This window comes from Oncorhynchus keta, chromosome 27 (genome assembly GCF_023373465.1).
Source record: "Oncorhynchus keta strain PuntledgeMale-10-30-2019 chromosome 27, Oket_V2, whole genome shotgun sequence".
NCBI lineage: Eukaryota > Metazoa > Chordata > Actinopteri > Salmoniformes > Salmonidae > Oncorhynchus > Oncorhynchus keta.
Window position 1 is genome coordinate 32,783,296 of NC_068447.1, and position 19,156 is coordinate 32,802,451.

Here is a 19,156-nt window from a genome sequence, read left to right on the forward strand (position 1 = left end):
CTCCCTAGGCTGTCTCAATGTCGTCAGTGATCAAGCCTACCACCGCTGTGTCATCGGCACACTTAATGGTGTTGCCTACCCTCACCACCTTGGAGCGGCCCGTCAGGAAGTCCAGGATCCAGTTGCAGAGGGAGGTGTTCAGTCACAGGGTCAGTAGTTTAGTGATGAGCTTCAAGGGTACCATGGTGTTGAACGCTGAGCTGTCATCAATTTACAACATTCTCACATAGGTGTTCCTTTTGTCCAAGTGGGAAAGGGCAGTGTGGAGTTTGAGAAATTGTGTCATCTGTGGATCTGTTGGGACGGTACACAAATTATAAACTAAGAGCAAGAGCTGTTTGCATGTATACAAATAATTTCCATGTTCATGACTTTTACAGGCCCATCTTGAGGGTAGCAAATCTAGTATGGTTTCCTTTTGAGAATATATGAAGACATGGATTTTTTGCATCAATATGTACAGAGGTTTATTTGTGATTTTTCAAAACATTATATACTACATACAATGCACATAAATCAATGTACAATGGATCAACTTCAGAAGAATAAGAGAAACACAAAAACAGCCGGCGATTGAACAAAGTCAATGGTTTTACTATCAACTAGAGCATTGATATCATTAACAAACACCAAGATCGTTGAAAGACTGTGTGAAGCATTGAGTCATGAGAATGACATGGTGTGCATGTATAAAAAATTACTTATCTTGGGACTTTGAGATGAATTACAATGATTGATTACTAAATGAGAAATGGTCTGGCTACCAGAAGTCTGTCAACAAAAATGTCCAACAAAGTACACCAGTGTATGTTGTGTTTTTGGACCAGTCACAAGATCAACTGATGCTTCATCATCAACTAAATACAATAATATTGACCTAAGAAAATGTATCAAGGAGAGCAGTGGGGATTAAATAGCAACATACAGAAAACTCAGACACACACTCCTTTCTAACAACTATGTACTGTCCTCCAACAGGAATAAAGCAGTCCAGATTCATAACAGCTCACACCTCCTTCCATTCCAGCAATACTTCCCGACATGTACATTGTAGTCATTTAGCAGATGCTCTTATCTAGAGCGACTTACAGGAGCAATTAGGGTTAAGTGCCTTGCTCAAGGGCACAGACAGATTTTTCACATAGTCGGCTCTGGGATTCGAACCAGTGACCTTTCAGTTACTTGCCCAACACTCTTAACCGCTAGGCTACATCCGTTAGGCAGGAGAAAACATAGGCCCTAATAACAACTACATTAGCATTGCACGGCCCTGAATATAATAACTAACCTAATAACAACTACATTAGCATAGCACGGCACTGAATATAATAACTAACCTAATAACAACTACATTAGCATAGCACGGCCCTGAATATAATAACTACATTAGCATAGCACGGCCCTGAATATAATAACTAACCTAATAACAACTACATTAGCATAGCACGGCCCTGAATATAATAACTAACCTAATAACTACATTAGCATAGCACGGCCCTGAATATAATAACTAACCTAATAACAACTACATTAGCATAGCACGGCCCTGAATATAATAACTAACCTAATAACTACATTAGCATAGCACGGCCCTGAATATAATAACTAACCTAATAACAACTACATTAGCATAGCACGGCCCTGAATATAATAACTAACCTAATAACAACTACATTAGCATAGCACGGCCCTGAATATAATAACTAACCTAATAACTACTACATTAGCATCGCACGGCCCTGAATATAATAACTAACCTAATAACAACTACATTAGCATAGCACGGCCCTGAATATAATAACTAACCTAATAACTACTACATTAGCATCGCACGGCCCTGAATATAATAACTAACCTAATAACTACTACATTAGCATCGCACGGCCCTGAATATAATAACGAACCTAATAACAACTACATTAGCATAGCATGGCCCTGAATATAATAACTAACCTAATAACTACATTAGCATAGCACGGCCCTGAATATAATAACTAACCTAATAACTACATTAGCATAGCACAGCACTGAATATAATAACTAACCTAATAACAACTACATTAGCATAGCACGGCCCTGAATATAACAACTAACCTAATAACAACTACATTAGCATAGCACGGCACTGAATATAATAAGAGTAAAAAATGTCCATCTGTTATATTTCACACAAATATACTCAACCAAATCCTCTCCACAGAGCAATGCAATCGACATGAATGGACTAAAACCTGTCAGGTGAGACAGTGTATATAGACGTTATGTTGGCCTTCTGTACATCCCCACCCCTGAAACTAAAGCGTCACCTCAGCTTTAAAGATGTGAAGCATATTTGCGTCCGGTGGATCCGCATTTAAAATGTGCTTCCCGGTAGGGGTGAGCTGATGGCATGTTCTCCTAACCCATAAAGATTGATAATCAAATTAAACGGAGTTGTGAAAAGCCATTTGAACATAGTCTTAAATTAGAATTTTTAAAATGTGTTTTGTTAATAAACCCCTGATATTTATTGTCCCAAAATAAGGCTCTGGTTTCTAGGCACACCAAGGTAACTGAGCTATAATGTGCATTCAATGTTAAACGACTGGTGATTTGCTATAGTGATCATCAGTAATAGATTTCAGACAAAAGCCAGAGCAGAGGAGACAAACAAGTGCATCGTTGGCAAAAACTGCTGGTGAAATAGAAGTGCATATTGAGTCTGTGCACATACTGTAGTACTGTATGCGTTTGTAGTACTGTATGCGTTAGTAGTACTGTATGCGTGCGTGCGTGTGCATGTGAGCAAGCGCATATTAAAAAGAGGTAGCAGAGGACAATCAGAGCAAAACAAAAAAAAGATTCTAAAACAGTGCGCAACATTCATGCGCAACATTCATGCGATTACTCGATCTTTCCTCATCTCTCTCGATCATAAAGAAAAACTTCCACGCTTCTTAAGAACGTAGGTAGATAACTGCCCAGCCTCATCAACCATCACCACAGAAAGACACACACACACACACACACACGTTTTCATTGAATCCTTTACAGAAATCCATTTAAAATGGTATGCTTAGTTGGTAAAGCACTGTGCTACCATGGGGCTGTGTCCTTTACATCCACGTGATACAAAAAAATCCCTGGATTGCAGAACCATGAGCTAAAAGGGGCAGTAGAACACAGAGCTGAGGGCAGACCGAGCAAGACAGGATATAAACATGATAAGCAGTTCATAATAAAATCCATCAATCTTGACACTACAACATCATACACACACTATGCAGATCGCTAACTGACACTGAGGCCTCTAAGCGTGGAAGTGATGTCAAAATACCCTGGTTCACAAGCTGTTCAATCCCAGTTAGCATAAATGGGTTGAACACTGAATACAAAGATGAGCTGTTTCAGCCCCCTCCCTACAAAACAGACAGACGTGGAGTAACAACCGTTTCCTCTTGATCTCTAGGCTTATTTTGAGGTGTGTTGAGATAAATCATACAGCATTTGAGAAGTAAAATGAATAAATACAATGAATTAGTATTAAAATAAGAAAAGATGAAACACAATCATGCCAAAAATACACGTGCAATGGGAGAGGTAGTTTGTTTTGGTTAAAACAGGGCTCTATACAATGAACTAACAAGGATTCAGGATTCAGCTTGCTTCCCACATCACCAGAGCAATACAACAAAGCCACCAACAGCAGCAGCAGCCATACAGGCCAAAATATAGGCAGGGCCACTGATCAGTGCCTCATCAGAAACCTGTCTGCAATAATCGACTGATCTTAACAATACATTGAAAGAAGAAAATGTATTACCTTCATGTATTATTTTAGCCAATCCAGGTGACGTCATAGTAAACCTAAAAAGGTACTGATCACAGAAGCCCTGCCTGAACTCAGCCATGGTGACAACATGACATGCATATCATTACGGAGTCATTCCTCGGCCTCGCTTATTGCTAAAAAATAAAAAATATTGAATTAGGACTGGACTTTTGACAGTGGCAGCGGGAACCATGGGGATTCACTGACTCTTTGTTTACATTGTGGACCGTTGATTATATCACCTGCCTCTTTTACACATGATTATCGAGCTGCGATTGAAAAACAGACAATGGATCCCTTTACATGGCCTGCAACACAGCCCTCGAGGCAGTTTTTCTTCAAAAGAACCTGGCAACTTTTTGATTGATAAAAAAACAGAACACTGCAGAAGTTGCTGAAGAAACGTCATGGTGTGTGTGTCACATGTTTGGTTCCCTTCTATTCTATTATGAAAGTGTTCAGTTTCATTGAGGTATCTGTTAAATGTTTAACAGGGTTTTGTAAGGCTACTGAGGTGGAGTTGCTGACCTGCATTGGGAGAGGGGTGCAGTTTTTGGGCCAGTCTTTCGGAGCCAGCTTGGCAGCAGGCAGAGAGAGCTCTTGGAGGAGTTCCTCCCATCAGAACCCCTGACCCGATCTTTCCTGCATTCCTTTAAATGGATTTATGTATATGTGATAGAATGCAACAACAAAAGAGTATGCTTTCTCCACAACACCTGGTCTACACACAGTGGGGTCTGGACATCTGCTGCAATGGGAGAAAATATCAGACTTTGGCTCAGGAGCTCTGTACACTGCACTTCTGTGATTCTTACTTTCTATACACTTCTATACAGTCACTCCTTTATTCACACCTGAGCCCACTTCCCCAAACTCTCACCACTGGATCAGTTCAGTGTTAATCACTTCCCAGGTAAGAGACCTTCCATCGGTGTGACATATCCAAAGCCGCTGCTCACAAACTCAGTCCCATTCAGCTCTTGATGCACTACAGCTGTTCAGTTGGTCCTGAAAGGATGCCGTCGCATTAAAGCTATGAAGAGTTCTGCCAGGCTGGCCGGCGTGTTGGAGAGAGAGGCATGTCCGCCACGACGACGACTGATTGGCCTTTAGCCTTGTCTGTTTGATTTGAGGCAGTGTTAGTAGTAAAGACCATGAACAAGATTGTTGTCTTTTTCCTGGTTCTAACGGTATGGTAGCTTTACAGAGCAGCTTTACAGAGCAGCTTTACAGAGCAGCTTTACAGAGCAGCTTTACAGAGCAGCTTGAGTGAGAATGTCTCTTCAGTATGTGAAAAGATTTTGGTGCAGCGGCATGAACGCTGATGTCAGGAAACACAATCTCAAATCCAATAAAACCAATGAGTTTGCACACCCCCCAAAAAGTATATATATATATATATATATATAGCTGTCAAAGCTCATCAAGACCTCAATAGAGGAACAACATAAAAAAATAGCACATCTCATATTTGCATATATCACCAGAGCATTATTCCCAACAATTGAATTATCTTAGTATTTACCTATTTCTTTCATTATTATGTACAGAAATAACAAGTGTTATTTACAGACAACGACCACAAGAGGGTGACCAAGACCTGCAGGCGGCGTGAGCGGAAACGCACTCGTTATGTGCTTAACCTTCAACCCACTAAGGCCATAACATGCCTCTCAAACAGAAACTGGTGGGGGTGACATTGTAATTGGTATCGTACCATGAATAGAATTTGATCAGGTATGAAGAGCATCTGCAGATTTGATTAAAAGGTTTTAGTAGTTACTACAGTAATTTTTTTTTGTTATTATTATTTTTTTTTAACCTTTATTTAACCAGGCAAGAACATATTCTTATTTTCAATGACGGCCTGGGAACAGTGGGTTAACTGCCTGTTCAGGGGCAGAACGACAGATTTGTACCTTGTCAGCTCGGGGGTTTGAACTCGCAACCTTCCGGTTAATAGTCCAACACTCTAACCACTACGCTGCCGCCCCGATTACATCATTACAAACAGGTTTGACCAGCAATGACTCCCCCTCTTGATTGTAAACTTGCGTAATTACTACTACGTACTACTCAAAATGTATATTGTACAATTAACAATATCAGGCTAACTTCTCCCTGAGGCAGGGCAGTTTGTCACCTTACCAGGTTAGTTTAGCTAGTTAACCAATAATAATAAAACATCTTTCTCTTTACTCTTATGAAGGAAAGAGCTTTTAAATGCTAAATGTGTATATTTTGAAGTTTGAAAGGGGGCAACAGAACCAAATTGTTACCAAATGATCCACATATATCCTGTGTGTAGCCGACACTTTCCACAATACATTAATGGAGCCTTAAACAGATGTCAGTCCCACTACTAAACACTTCGTCGGAGCCAGTACTCAACACCCTTTTGTGGTCATTCACTATTCTCACACAGAAACAAAAATAAAATAGGCCCCTTGCACTCTACTCGGGGTGTATTTGTGTGTGCGTGCAATTGAAACACCCTACGTCAATACATACACACATTCATATGCACACAAATTGGGGCCTACATATATACAGAGGACTACTCATCCATTTGTTTTAGTAGAAACAAGCTTAAATATAGATATTAGCTTGTATGTATGTATACGCAGTACCAGTCAAAGGTTTGAACACACCTACTCATTCAAATGTTTCTTTGTTTTACTATTTTCTACATGGTTGAATAATAGTGAAGGCATCAAAACCATTGAAATAACACATATGGAATCATGTAGTAAACACATATTGAATCATGTAGTAACCAAAAAAGTGTATCAAAAAATAAAACAATTGTATTTGAGATTCTTCAAAGTGGCCATTCTCTCTCTCAACCAGTTTCATGAGGTAGTCACCTGAAATGCATTTCAATTAACAGGTGTGCCTTGTTAAAAGTACATTTGTGAAATTCCTTTCCTTCTTAATGCGTTTGAGCCAATCAGCTGTGTTGTGAGGGGGTAGGGGTGGTACAGAAGATGGTCTTTTACCAAATAGGGCTAAGTCCATATTATGGCAAGAAAAGATCAAATAACAAAGAGAAACAATAGTCCATCATTACTTTAAGACATGAAGGTCAGTCAATCCAAAACATTAAAAACTTTTAAAGTTTCTTCAAGCGCAGTCGCAAAAACCATCAAGCGCTATGATGAAACTGTCTCATGAGAACCGCCACAAGAAAGGAAGAGTTTCCTTCTGCTGCAGAGGATAAGTTCATAAGAGTTAACTGTACCTTAAATTTGCATCCCAAATAAATGCTTCACAGAGTTCAAGTAAGACACATCTCAACATCAACTGTTCAGAGGAGACTGTGTGAATCAGGCCTTCATGGTCGAATTTCTGCAACGAAACCACTACTAAAGGACACCTAAAAGAAGAAGAGACTTGCTTGGGCCAAGAAACATGAGCAATGGACATACATTTACATACACCGGAAATCTGTCCTTTGATCTGATAAGTCCACATTTGAGATTTTTGGTTCCAACCCGCCGTGTCTTTGTGAGACGCAGAGTAGGTGAACGGATGATCTCCGCATGTGTAGTTCCCACCATGAAGCATGGAGGAGGAGGTGTGATAGAGTGGGGGTCTTTTGCTAGTGACACTGTCATAATATATTTAGATTTCAAGACACACTTAACCAGCATGGCTACCACAGCATTCTGCAGCGATACGCCATCCCATCTGGTTTGCATTTAATAGCACTATCATTTGTTTTTCAACAGGACAATGACCCAACACACCTCCAGGCTGTGTAAGGGCTATTTGACCAAGGAGAATAATGAATGCTGGATCAGATCACCCGACCTCAAATCAATTGAGATGGTTAGGGATGAGTTGAACCGCAGAGTGAAGGAAAAGCAGTCAACAAGTGCTCAGCATATGTGGGAACTCTTTCAAGACTGCTGGAAAAGCATTCCAGGTGACGCTGGTTGAGAGAATGCCAAGATGGTGCAAAGCTATCATCAAGGCAAAGGGTCACCCGAATACTTGGAAGAATCTAAAGAATAAAATAGACGTTTTTATTTATTTAACATTATTTTGGTTAGTACATGATTCCATGTGTGTTATTTCATGGTTTTGATGTATTCACTATTGTTTTACAATGTAGAAAATAGTAAAAATAAAGAAAAACCCTTGAATGAATAGGTGTATCCAAACTTTTGACTGGTACTGTATATTTATAGTTTAGTTATAAATACATTCTGTTTGAAATTCCCTTTTTCTTATGAACGGGAAATTACAACCTTATCCAAGCCCCTTCCTCCGCTATTTACCCATAATACCCTGATTAACCCCCCAAAACCTTTTCTGTGACAGTGTGACTTTCCGGTCCATTCCGCTATTCCCCCTCAGAGACCTTTTCATCAACCCCATCGCTGAGCCCTCTATCCAGAAACTCAACAAATTAACTCCCGGGGGTCCTCATGGGAGGGATCGTCTGTCCATATCTTCCAACCAGAGGTGTGGTGGTGGGGGTCGGCGTGGCTGCTAGGACACCTCTCTCCCAAATACCTCCAGCACCAGCGGGGTGAGCTGCATGCTGTGCTCGGGCTGGAAGGACAGTGAGCGGTACTGTTTGGAGTGCTCCTCGTTGAGGCTGCGCAGGTCGGCCAGCTTCTGGATCATTCTGGCGTAGAGCAGGCGTCCTCCCGGGTGGTTCACCCTGATGTAAGCCTGGAGCACCTCCGACAGACTGTCTTGGAGATCCTCGATCTTAGCGTGGTCCTGCACCCCTGGACGATCTACATTTAGGGGAGGAGGGAGATGCTGTCAAAAGGAGTTAAGAAGAGATGGGAATGCACACAAACACACCATACAAACATAGTGTACAAAACATTAGGAACACCTTCCTAAAATTGAGTTGCACACCCTTTTGCACTCAGGACAGCCTCAATTTATCGGGCCATGGACTCTACAAGGTGACGAAAGCGTTCCACAGGGATGCTGGCCCATGTTGGATGACTGCAATGCTTCCAACAGTTGTGTCAAGTTGGCTGGATGTCCTTTGGGTGGTGGACTATTCTTGATACACACGAGACACTGTGGAATGTGAAAAACCCAGCAGCATTGCAGTTCTTGACACACTCAAACCGGTGCACCTGACACCTACTACCATTGGGGCTCCCGAGTGCCACGGTGGTTTAAGGCACTGCATCTCAGTGCTAGTGGCATCACCACAGACCCTGGTTCGATTCCAGGCAGTATCACAACCAGCCGTTATTGGAAGTCCCATAGGGTGGCGTACAATTGGCACAGCATCGTCTGGGTTTGCCCGGAGTAGGTCGTCATTGTAAATAATCATTAGTTCTTGCCTAGTTACATAAAGGTTAAATAAAAATACCCCTTTCAAAGCCACACATACACAATCATGTCTCAAAAATCCTTCTTTAACCCGTCTCCTCCTCTTCATCTACACTGACTGAAGTGGCTTTAACAAGTGACATCAATAAGGGATCCTTGGAACACCTGCTGACCAGGTGAAAACTAATGTTTTGTACACAGTATAACCAAGCACAAACAAGCACAGATGGCAGCAGTCAGGTAGATACCTGGAGACAGCAGGCAGATGGCCATGAGCAGCACGTGTTCCTCCTCATGGAGCTGGAGTTTCTTCAGGCCCACCTGGAACTTCACTAGCGGCTCCAACAGGTCCAGAGTGTGACCCGCTACAGGGAGCGGCAGACAGGGGGTGAGTGTGTGTTGTGGTTTGACATAGTGATTGAACTACAGTGCCTTCAGAAACTATTCATACCTCTTGACCTATTCCACATTTTGTTGTGTTACAGCCTGAATACAAAAACAATTAAATATATTCATCATTTTTTCAACCATCTACACACAAAACCACAATGACAAAGTGAAAACATGTTTTCAGAAAAATGAACGCAGGAATCAAATTTAAATAAGTAGACGTACTCATACCGTGTGTCAATAATTTGTAAGAGCATCTTGGACAGCTATTACCGCTTTGAGTCGCCTTGGGTATGTATTCATCAGCTTTGGGATTTTCTCCTATTCTTCCTTGCAGATTTTCTCAAGCTCCGGTAAGTTAAATGGGGAGCGGCGGTGAGCAGCCATCACCAAGTCATTCCATAGATTTACAAATGGGATTCAAGTCTGGGCTTTGGCTGGGCCACTCAAGGACTTTCATAGTCTTGTTTTGAAGCCATTCAAGTGTTGTTTTGGCTGTATGCGTGTGCAGAGTTGTCATCAAGGGTGGCTGCTTTGAAGAATCTCAAATATATTTTGATTTGTTTTATACAATCATGAAAAACCATTGAATAAGTAGGTGTCCAAACTTGACTGGTACTGTGTGATGTATTGTTGTCTCTACCTTCTTGCCCTTTGTGCTGTTGTCTGTGCACAATAATATTTGTACCATGTTTTATGTTGCTACCATTTTGTGTTTCTACCATGTTGTTGTTATGTTGCTACCATGCTGTGTTGTTGTCTTAGGTCTCTCTTTATGTAGTGTTGTTTCGCTTGTTGTGATGTGTGTCTTGTCCTATATTAATATTGTATTTATTTTATAATCCCAGCCCCCGTCCCCACAGGAGGCCTTTTGGTAGGCCATCATTGTAAATAAGAATTTGTTCTTAACGGACTTGCCTAGTTAAATAAAGGATACATTTAAAAAAAGAGATATCTGTATTTTATTTCAAATAAATGTGCAAATATGTCTAAAAACATGTTTTCACTTTGTCATTATTGGGCATTGTTTGTAGATGTGTGAGAAACAAAATCTGTTTAATCAAATTTGAATTCTGACTAACAAAAAGTGGAATAAGGTGTATGAATACTTTCTGAATGCACTTTATGTAGTGTGAAGTACACACACACACACAAAAAAGTATTTAGTCAGCCACCAATTGTGCAAGTTCTCCCACTTAAAAAGATGAGGCCTGTAATTTTCATCATGGGTAGTACTCTTCAACTATGACAAACAAAATGAGAAAAAAAAAATCCAGAAAATCACATTCCCCCTTGTTAAATCATGAATTTACTGTGGTTAATCACATTTCACTAGCCACACCCAGGCCTGATTACTGTCAGACATGTTGAATCAATCACTTAAATAGAACCTGTGTGACAAAGTGAAGTAGGCCAAAAGATCTCAAAAAGCAAGACACCATGTCGCGATCCAAAGAAATTGAGGAACAGATGAGAAACAAAGTAATTGACATCTATCAGTCTGGAAAGGGTTAACAAGTCATTTCTAAAGCTTTGGGACTCCAGTGAACCACGGTGAGAGACATTATCCACAAATGGAGAACATTTAGAACAGTGGTGAACCTTCCCAGGAGTGGCCGGCCTACCAAAATTACTCCAAGAGCGCAGCGACGACTCATCCAAGAGGTCACAAAAGAACCCACAACATCATCTAAACCTCTGCCTCACTTGCCTCAGTTAAGGTCAGTGTTCATGACTCAACCATAAGAAAGAGACGGGGCAAAATGGCATCCATGGCAGAGTTCCAAGGCGAAAACCACTGCTGACCAAAAAGAACAAAGGCTCATCTCACTTTTGGCAAAAAAACATATTGATGAGCCCCAAGACTTTTGGAAAATATTCTGTGGACTCACAGAAGGTGTGCGTCCCGTTACATCTGCTGTAAAAGTAACAGCATTTCAGAAAAAGAAAATCATACCAACAGTCAAATATGGTGATGTAGTATGATGGTCTGGGGCTGCTTTGCTGCTTCAGGACCTGGACGACTTGCTGTGATTGATGGAACCATGAATTCTGCTCTCTACCAAAAAATCCTGAAGGTTCATGACCTCAAGCTGAAGCGCACTTGGGTTCTGCAGCAGGACAATGAGCCAAAACACACCAGCAAGTCCACCTCTGAATGGCTTAAAAAAAAATAAAAAATAAAAAATAAAAAAGGGGGTTTTGGAGTGGCCAGGTCAAAGTCCGGACTTGAAATCGATTGAGATGCTGTGGCGTGACCTTAAAAATGTGGTCCATGCTCGAAAACCCTCCAATGTGGCAGAATTAAAACAATTCTGCAAAGAAGAGTGGGACAAAATTCCTCCACAGCGATGTGAAAGACTCATTAGCAGTTATCGCAAACGCTTGATGTCGCTGCAGTTGTTGTTGCTGAGGGTGGCACAACCAGTTATTAGGTTTACGGAGCAATTACTTTTTCACATAGGGCCATGAAGGTTCGGATAGCTTTTTTCCATTGATAAAAAAAATAATCAATTAAACTGCATGTTGTGTTTACTTGGGTTATCTTTGTGTAATATTAAAATGTGTTTGATGATCTGAAACATTTAAGTGTGACAAATGTGCAAAAAAATAAGAAATCAGGAAGGGGGCAAATACTTTTTCACAGCACTCTACATATACATATGTGTGTGTGCCTCAGTCTCACCCTTGGTGACGTCGGTGATGCAGTACTTGAAGTCAGGGCTACCACCACAGCTCCAGGACATATCCTCCATGTTGAAAGACTGGTTGGAGCGTAGCATAATGATCTCGATGGCACTTGACTTGAGCAGGGCGATCTGGTCCTCAGCAATCAGCCCTCTGGAAACACAATAACATGTACTGAGCCAAACATGCAGTGTGACAGGGTGCCCTTACCCATCACCACATCACACATAGGGCCTCTTGTCGGATTCTATTATACCAGCTGAAGAATGAGGCAATAGGAACCCGTTTCTCCCATTGTGCGATTCAGTCCAGATTTAAAGATTGGGTTCCATTGGTAGCAAAAGATGGGGGAATCAGCATAACACCATACCCAGGCTGGAATCTTGGAGCCCATTGGATAATGCCTGTATTTTACTTCCTAACAAAACAAAGTAGTTCTTATCCTTGAAACTGGAATTGCAGGATTGTCTGAAAACAAAAAAAAATATTTCCATCTCATACTCATTTTTTGTACCCACAGACATGTCTTCTGACAGGATGAGTAAATCAGCACTGTTCTCTAGAATGTTCTAGGGGAGGAGAGAAACAGGAAGGACAAGATGTACAATGGATTATATGGTTACCAGGACGACAGCATTCCACTGTTTTCTTTTGAGCATGAGCACACAGGGGCATGCTGTTCTTCCCCTCCACCCACATCTCTCCCCATCCATATTCACACACCCGTACCAAGGTTAACACCAAACTAGAAAATGACATTACCTGAGGTAAATGTGTGTACTTGCTAGTCTTGAAGTATATGGTTGTGAAAGAATAGTGGAATTGAGAAAATGGAGGCACACACCAAGAAATTTAGGCGCACAATGAAAATATTTGAGGTAATAAAGCTAGAATCCTGACTGCTCTAACTATGGGAATACGTCTGCAAAGGCGGAAGGCAGGTGGGAGACGGTAGGATTAGTTGGGAACATTCTAGCCAATGAGAGGGCAGATACATGCGTGAACAACATGCACAACTCCGATATAAAGTAGTTTGTCTCAAAGTTGCCGTAATGCCATGTGCGCACAGTCACAAAAAATTAAAATTCTATTCGATCAAATAAACCTTGCGTAGCAAATTAGCAATTCAATTTTATGTTGCCCATTAACCTCCATACAAAATAAATCCTCAGTTCCACTGGTTAACCTTGTATTTTCACATAGACAGATTATAACCAGAGAAGAGGAGGCAAAGTGACAGTGAGCTATTTTGGGGTGGTTTATAGATGTGGAGATATTATAGCGGGCTATTTAAGTAAGCTTGAGTGAATACTACTAGCATCATAAGCCATGTGTGTTTTTACAAAATCTATTCTAGCACTTAGTGGTAGTAGACTACATTGGGTTTACATTTTTCAATTACAGCATTATTTAATCTGCAGTTATTCTTCTGCTATGTATTCTGTTAAGAATAATATTTACATTATAATAATATCTTCCAATTACAACTATTATGTCTTAACTTTTAAAATAATGCAATCTATTAGCTTCCAAAATGCAAGTAGGTATATGTATCTGTCCGATAACATGTTCTGATGGAATAGCTTGTCCTGCACTTTGTAAAGACTGAGTGCATTGACAGAATTTTTTAAAGACATTTGGTCCCTTTCTAAACACAGCAATGTGAATGCAAAGAAGTGAGGTTTTTTTCCCTCCCACTCCCCCCCAAAATCCACATTTTGCCTTTAAAGTATATGGGGCGTATGCAAATTTTAAACGGTTATAAGTTTTTAAAAAAGGGTCAATCTTTTCACAAACTAAATTGAGTCAGTCTGTATATGTCAAACAAATGGTTACAAAAATCTGTATACAAGCACATTATTCCAGAAAGTTTCGCACATTTGAAAGTTTGAATGGCGTTTCTAGCTTAAATGATTGAAGACTAGTCACTAGAAGCGAGCAGAGTTTTTCCCATTCAAACCTAAAGCCACAACATTTGCATTGGGATATATGCAAACGTTGTTGTGCGAAAAGTACAAGTAGTAACAAAACTTTCTCCTAGCAAACTGAAGACAGGTAGCTTTTACAGTTGTTTTGGTGCTACAGGTGCCAGCAGGTGCCAGCAGAAGGTAAATAATAAGATAAAGTATGTTTGATTTATTAAGTTGTTTTGCTTTCAGCACACACACCTAATTACAGGGAATCTTGATCCGCTGTGCCCGTACAGCACCTCTGACTGCTGGGGAACAGGCAGTCTCCCTGCCAACGACTGACGTCATGAGCCACACTAACACAGGCTGCCAGGCGAACACAGCCAGCCAGGTCATTCTAAACAGATCCTGTAACTGAATGGGAATCCTCAATACATGCAACACCGACTGATATGGCTGGTGAGAGAGATCCGTTTACACCTGTGAGCTAACCCTTCCTCACAAATACAGGTTTCAGCCATTTGCCTGAATGCTTTCTGAGACCGAAGTTCAAATAAGTACTGTAAGCAGGCTTTGATAGTTCATGGAGATCAACTATTGGGGAGAGGGTGCAGGAATGACTTAAACGCAGGTCAGTAAAATGTACAATTTTCCACAGTATGAGAGTTTACCATTTCCCTATGCATATTTGACTTTGGCCTTTCCGCATTTAATCATTTTGAGAACTCAGACTAGTGAGTCTATGAATGTTAAATTGTCTGGCACACCCTTCCCCATGCCGAGGACATCATTATGGCTTTGTCAGAACCACATGTTATACATGAAACAACTTGTTGTGAAAATGTATTCACGGCATGTTCTGTACAACATGTTCACTGACTGCATACATCTGGGGATGGATCAGGAGCCTTATTTGAACACGTCATGTGATGCAATCACTCTGTTCCAGCGTATTCCAGGAAGAGCACTGAGCAGTACTCGCCAGAGGCCCTAAGTGTTTATAAAATGCCCCACACACACACACACACACACACACACACACACACACACACACACACACACACACACACACACACGTACACACACACTACCAAAGCTTGTAGCTATGCAATTAATGAAGTCGTCTTCCCACAGAAATAACTACTAAAGGCTTAATGGACAGAAGGAGCCTAAAAGATCAACATGTTGTTGTGTAATTGCCTAATTAAAGATACAGAAGATGGTGGAGCAACCATTTGTGTTGGACCTACACAATCCCTTTAATGTACTATTGTAGGGCTCCGGGGTGAATTTTCTACTACGTACAATCCTAACTTTAACCATTAGTGGGCAAAATGTAGAACTGACCCCAGACCAGAAGGCACATGATATGCAAAGTCACCCACCTGAAGCCAGGGATCATCTTAGCAAAGCCAATGACCTTCTGGATGCTGTAACTGACCAGGTCAGCCAGGTGGGGTAACATGGAGAGCTTGGAGCCATCGTCCTCACTGGAGTCCGGGCTGCCTGCACTGTCCTGGTACATCATCAACAGACTGCTGAATTTCATCAGCTTGGTGTCCACCGACTCTACACAGGGAGAGAGAATAAAGGTGTTTAATGGAGATGGTAGAACGAGAGGTGTTCAATAATAAAGAGAAAGGGTAAATATTAGAGTTCATGGGGAATGTGAACGAGGGAGAGATGTCAGTGGCAATAAATGGGTGCTAAAGGAAGCAAAAGGGTGACAATGAAATGGTACAAAAGGCCATTCAACTCTTCCAGGGCCCAGTTTCCCGAAAGTGATGTAACTTAGGCTTATGAGTGCTTTAACGATGCAGCTTTCCTACAACAGCCGAAGATATAACATGCGTTTCCCAAAACACCACTAAAAGTGCGTTATTGGAGCATGTGTCGATACTGATTGGATCGAAAGAAAGGCAGTGCTTCTCTCAGATCATCTTTCTCAATTCAAATCTCATCTTAACATTTGTATTATTCACATTAACTACAATAGATCAGCTCCCAGAGAGATATTACCACCTACGGCTGCAAATATTGAGGTAGCTTACTCTAATGCTTATCCAATACAATTCTAATGCTTATAACACACCCTAGATCTGAATGAATGAAATATTCTTGTTAAATACTTTTTTCTTTACATAGTTGAATGTGCTGACAACAAAATCACAAAAAGTATGGAAATCAAATTTATCAACCCACGGAGGTCTGGATTTGGAGTCACACTCAAAATTAAAGTGGAAAACCACACTACAGGCTGATCTAACTTTGATGTAATGTCCTTAAAATAAGACAAAATGAGGCTCAGTAGTGTGTGTGGCATGCTCCTGATGAGGTGGCGGATGGTCTCCTGAGGGATCTCCTCCCAGACCTGGACTAAAGCATCCGCCACCCAGATGTGCTCAATTGGATTCATGTCTGGGGAACGGGCGGGCCAGTCCATAGCATCAATGCCTTCCTCTTGCAGGAACTGCTGACACACTCCAGCCACGTGAGGTCTAGCGTTGTCTTGCATTAGGAGGAACCCAGGGCCAACCGCAGCAGCATATGGTCTCACAAGGGGTCTGAGGATCTCATCTTGGTAGCTAATGGCAGTCAGGCTACCTCTGGCAAGCACATGGAGGGCTGTGCGGCCCCCCAAATAAATGCCACCCCACACCTTGACTGACTCACCGCCAAACCGGTCATGCTGGAGGATGTTGCAGGCAGCAGAACGTTCTCCACGGCGTCTCCAGACTCTGTCACGTCTGTTACGTGTTCAGTGTGAACCTGCTTTCATCTGTGAAGAGCACAGGGCGCCAGTGGAAAATTTGCCAATCTTGGTGTTCTCTGGCAAATGCCAAAACGTCTTGCACGGTGTTGGGCTGTAAGCACAACCCCCACCTGTGGACGTCGGGCCCTCATACCACCCTTATGGAGTCTGTTTCTGACCGTTTAAGCAGACACATGCACATTTGTGGCCTGCTGGAGGTCATTTTGCAGGGCTCTGGCAGTGCTCCTCCTGCTTCTCCTTGCACAAAGGCGGAGGTAGTGGTCCTGCTGCTGGGTTGTTGCCCTCCTACGGCCTCCTCCACGTCTCCTGATGTATGCCTCCATGCTCTGGACACTACGCTGACACACACAGCAAACCTTCTTGCCACAGCTCGCATTGATGTCCCATCCTGGATGAGCTGCACTACCTGAGCCACTTGTGTGGGTTGTAGACTCAGTCTCATGCTACCACAAGAGTGAAAGCACCGCCAGCATTCAAAAGTGACCAAAACATCAGCCAGGAAGCATAGGAACTGAGAAGTGGTCTGTGGTCACCACCGCTCAGAACCACTCCTTTATTGGGGGTGTCTTGCTAATTGCCTACAATTTCCACCTGTTGTCTATTCCATTTGCACAACAGCATGTGAAATTGATTGTCAATCAGTGTTGCTTCCTAAGTGGACAGTTTGATTTCACAGAAGTGTGATTGACTTTGAGTTACATTGTGTTGTTTAAGTGTTCAATTTATTTTTTTGAGCCGTGTATATACAGAAATCTAATTGACATAAGTATTCACCACCCTGAGTCAATACATGGTACAATCACCTTTGGCAGCAATTACAGCGGTAAGTTCTGGGTAAGTCTCTTAGAGCTTTGTACACCTGGATTGTGCAATATTTGCACATTATCATCTTTAAAATTCTTCTCCCTCAAGAAGGTTGTTGATCATTGCTCGACAGCCATTTTTAAGTCTACGCATAGATCTTCAAGACGATTTATGTCAAAACTGTAACTAGGCCACTCAGGAACATTCAAGATCATCTTGGAAAGCATCTCCAGTGTAGACTTGGCCTTGTGTTAGAGGTTATTGTCCTGCTGAAAGGTAATGTCTTCCAGTGTGTTTGGAAAGCAGACAATCAGGTTTTCCCTTCAGGATTTTCTTTGCTTAGCTCTATTCAGTTTATTTTTATCCTAAAAAACTCCTTAGTCCTTGCCGATGACAAGAATACACATAACATGATGCAGCCACCACCATGCTTGAAAAAATGAAGAACAGTACTCAGGGATGTGTTGTGTTGGATTTGCCCTAAACAATTTGTATTCAGGACATAAAGTGAATTTCTTTGCCACATTTAGTGTCTTATTGCAAACAGAATGCAATTTTGGAATATTTGTATTCTGTACAGGCTTCCTGTCCACTCTGTCATTTAGGTTAGTATTGTGGAAGTAACTATCCATCCTCAGTTTTCTCCTATCACACCCATTAAACTCTGTTTTAAAGTCACCACTGACCTCATGGTGAAATCCCTGAGTGGTTTCCTTCCACTGCGTCAACTGAGTTAGGAAGGACACCTGTATCTTTGTAGTGACTAGGTGTATTGATACATCCAAAGTATAAGTAATAACTTCACCATGCTCAAAGAGATATTCAATGTCTGATTTTTTATTTTACCCTTCTACCAATAGGTGCCCTTCTTTCCCTGGTCTTCGTGGTTGAATCTGGGTTTGACATTCATTTCTCGACTGAGGGACCGTACAAATAATTGTACGTGTGGGGTACAGAGAATAGGTTGTTTTAAAACACTATTATTGCACACAGAGTCCATGGAACTTATTATGTGACTTGTTAAGCACATTCTTACTCCTGAACTTATTTAGGCTAGTCTCAACAAAGGGGTTGAATAATTATTGACTCAAGACATTTGGAGAGACTTGTCAATGACGACAAGGGTAGTCCTCCTCATCATATTAATGGAACATGCGATTGTGGTGCATGTATACTGTGTGCCTTCGCGTGAGCATGTGTCCCTCACCTGGTGAGTGGTTGAAGGAGTCTGAGGAGGCATCTGACAGCGAGTGAAGGGAGGCTGCACGACTGGCACTGCGTGTTACTGGCCTGTCTCGCACCGGGGGCTGCAAACACACAACACATGCATTTAACATAGACAAAAAGTATTCTTGTTTTATCTTGTAAAGTGTGCATGGGATTGACAAAACAGACGCAGAATCACTTGAAGTGAAAATGTTAAAACATAAAAAAATGCATGTCATGCAATAGCTGTGATTTCATATCGCA

At 41.6% G+C, this 19,156-nt stretch overlaps 1 protein-coding gene across 4 annotated transcripts in view; it reads right to left on the reverse strand.

Moving 5' to 3' along the window:
* Positions 1-6,041: 6,041 nt before the first annotated feature.
* LOC118372250 (vitamin D3 receptor A-like) overlaps positions 6,042-19,156 on the reverse strand; it is an 81,587-nt gene continuing 68,472 nt past the window's right edge. For all 4 annotated transcript variants that reach the window (XM_035758064.2, XM_052482174.1, XM_035758063.2 and 1 more), the window contains 5 exons: positions 18,894-18,993; positions 15,495-15,678; positions 12,198-12,352; positions 9,370-9,486; positions 6,042-8,562 (listed from right to left, as the gene is read on the reverse strand). In XM_035758064.2, coding sequence (XP_035613957.1) covers positions 8,309-8,562; positions 9,370-9,486; positions 12,198-12,352; positions 15,495-15,678; positions 18,894-18,993 — 810 coding nt within the window. In that variant the 3' untranslated portion in view covers positions 6,042-8,308. The remainder of the gene's footprint in view (positions 8,563-9,369; positions 9,487-12,197; positions 12,353-15,494; positions 15,679-18,893; positions 18,994-19,156) is intronic.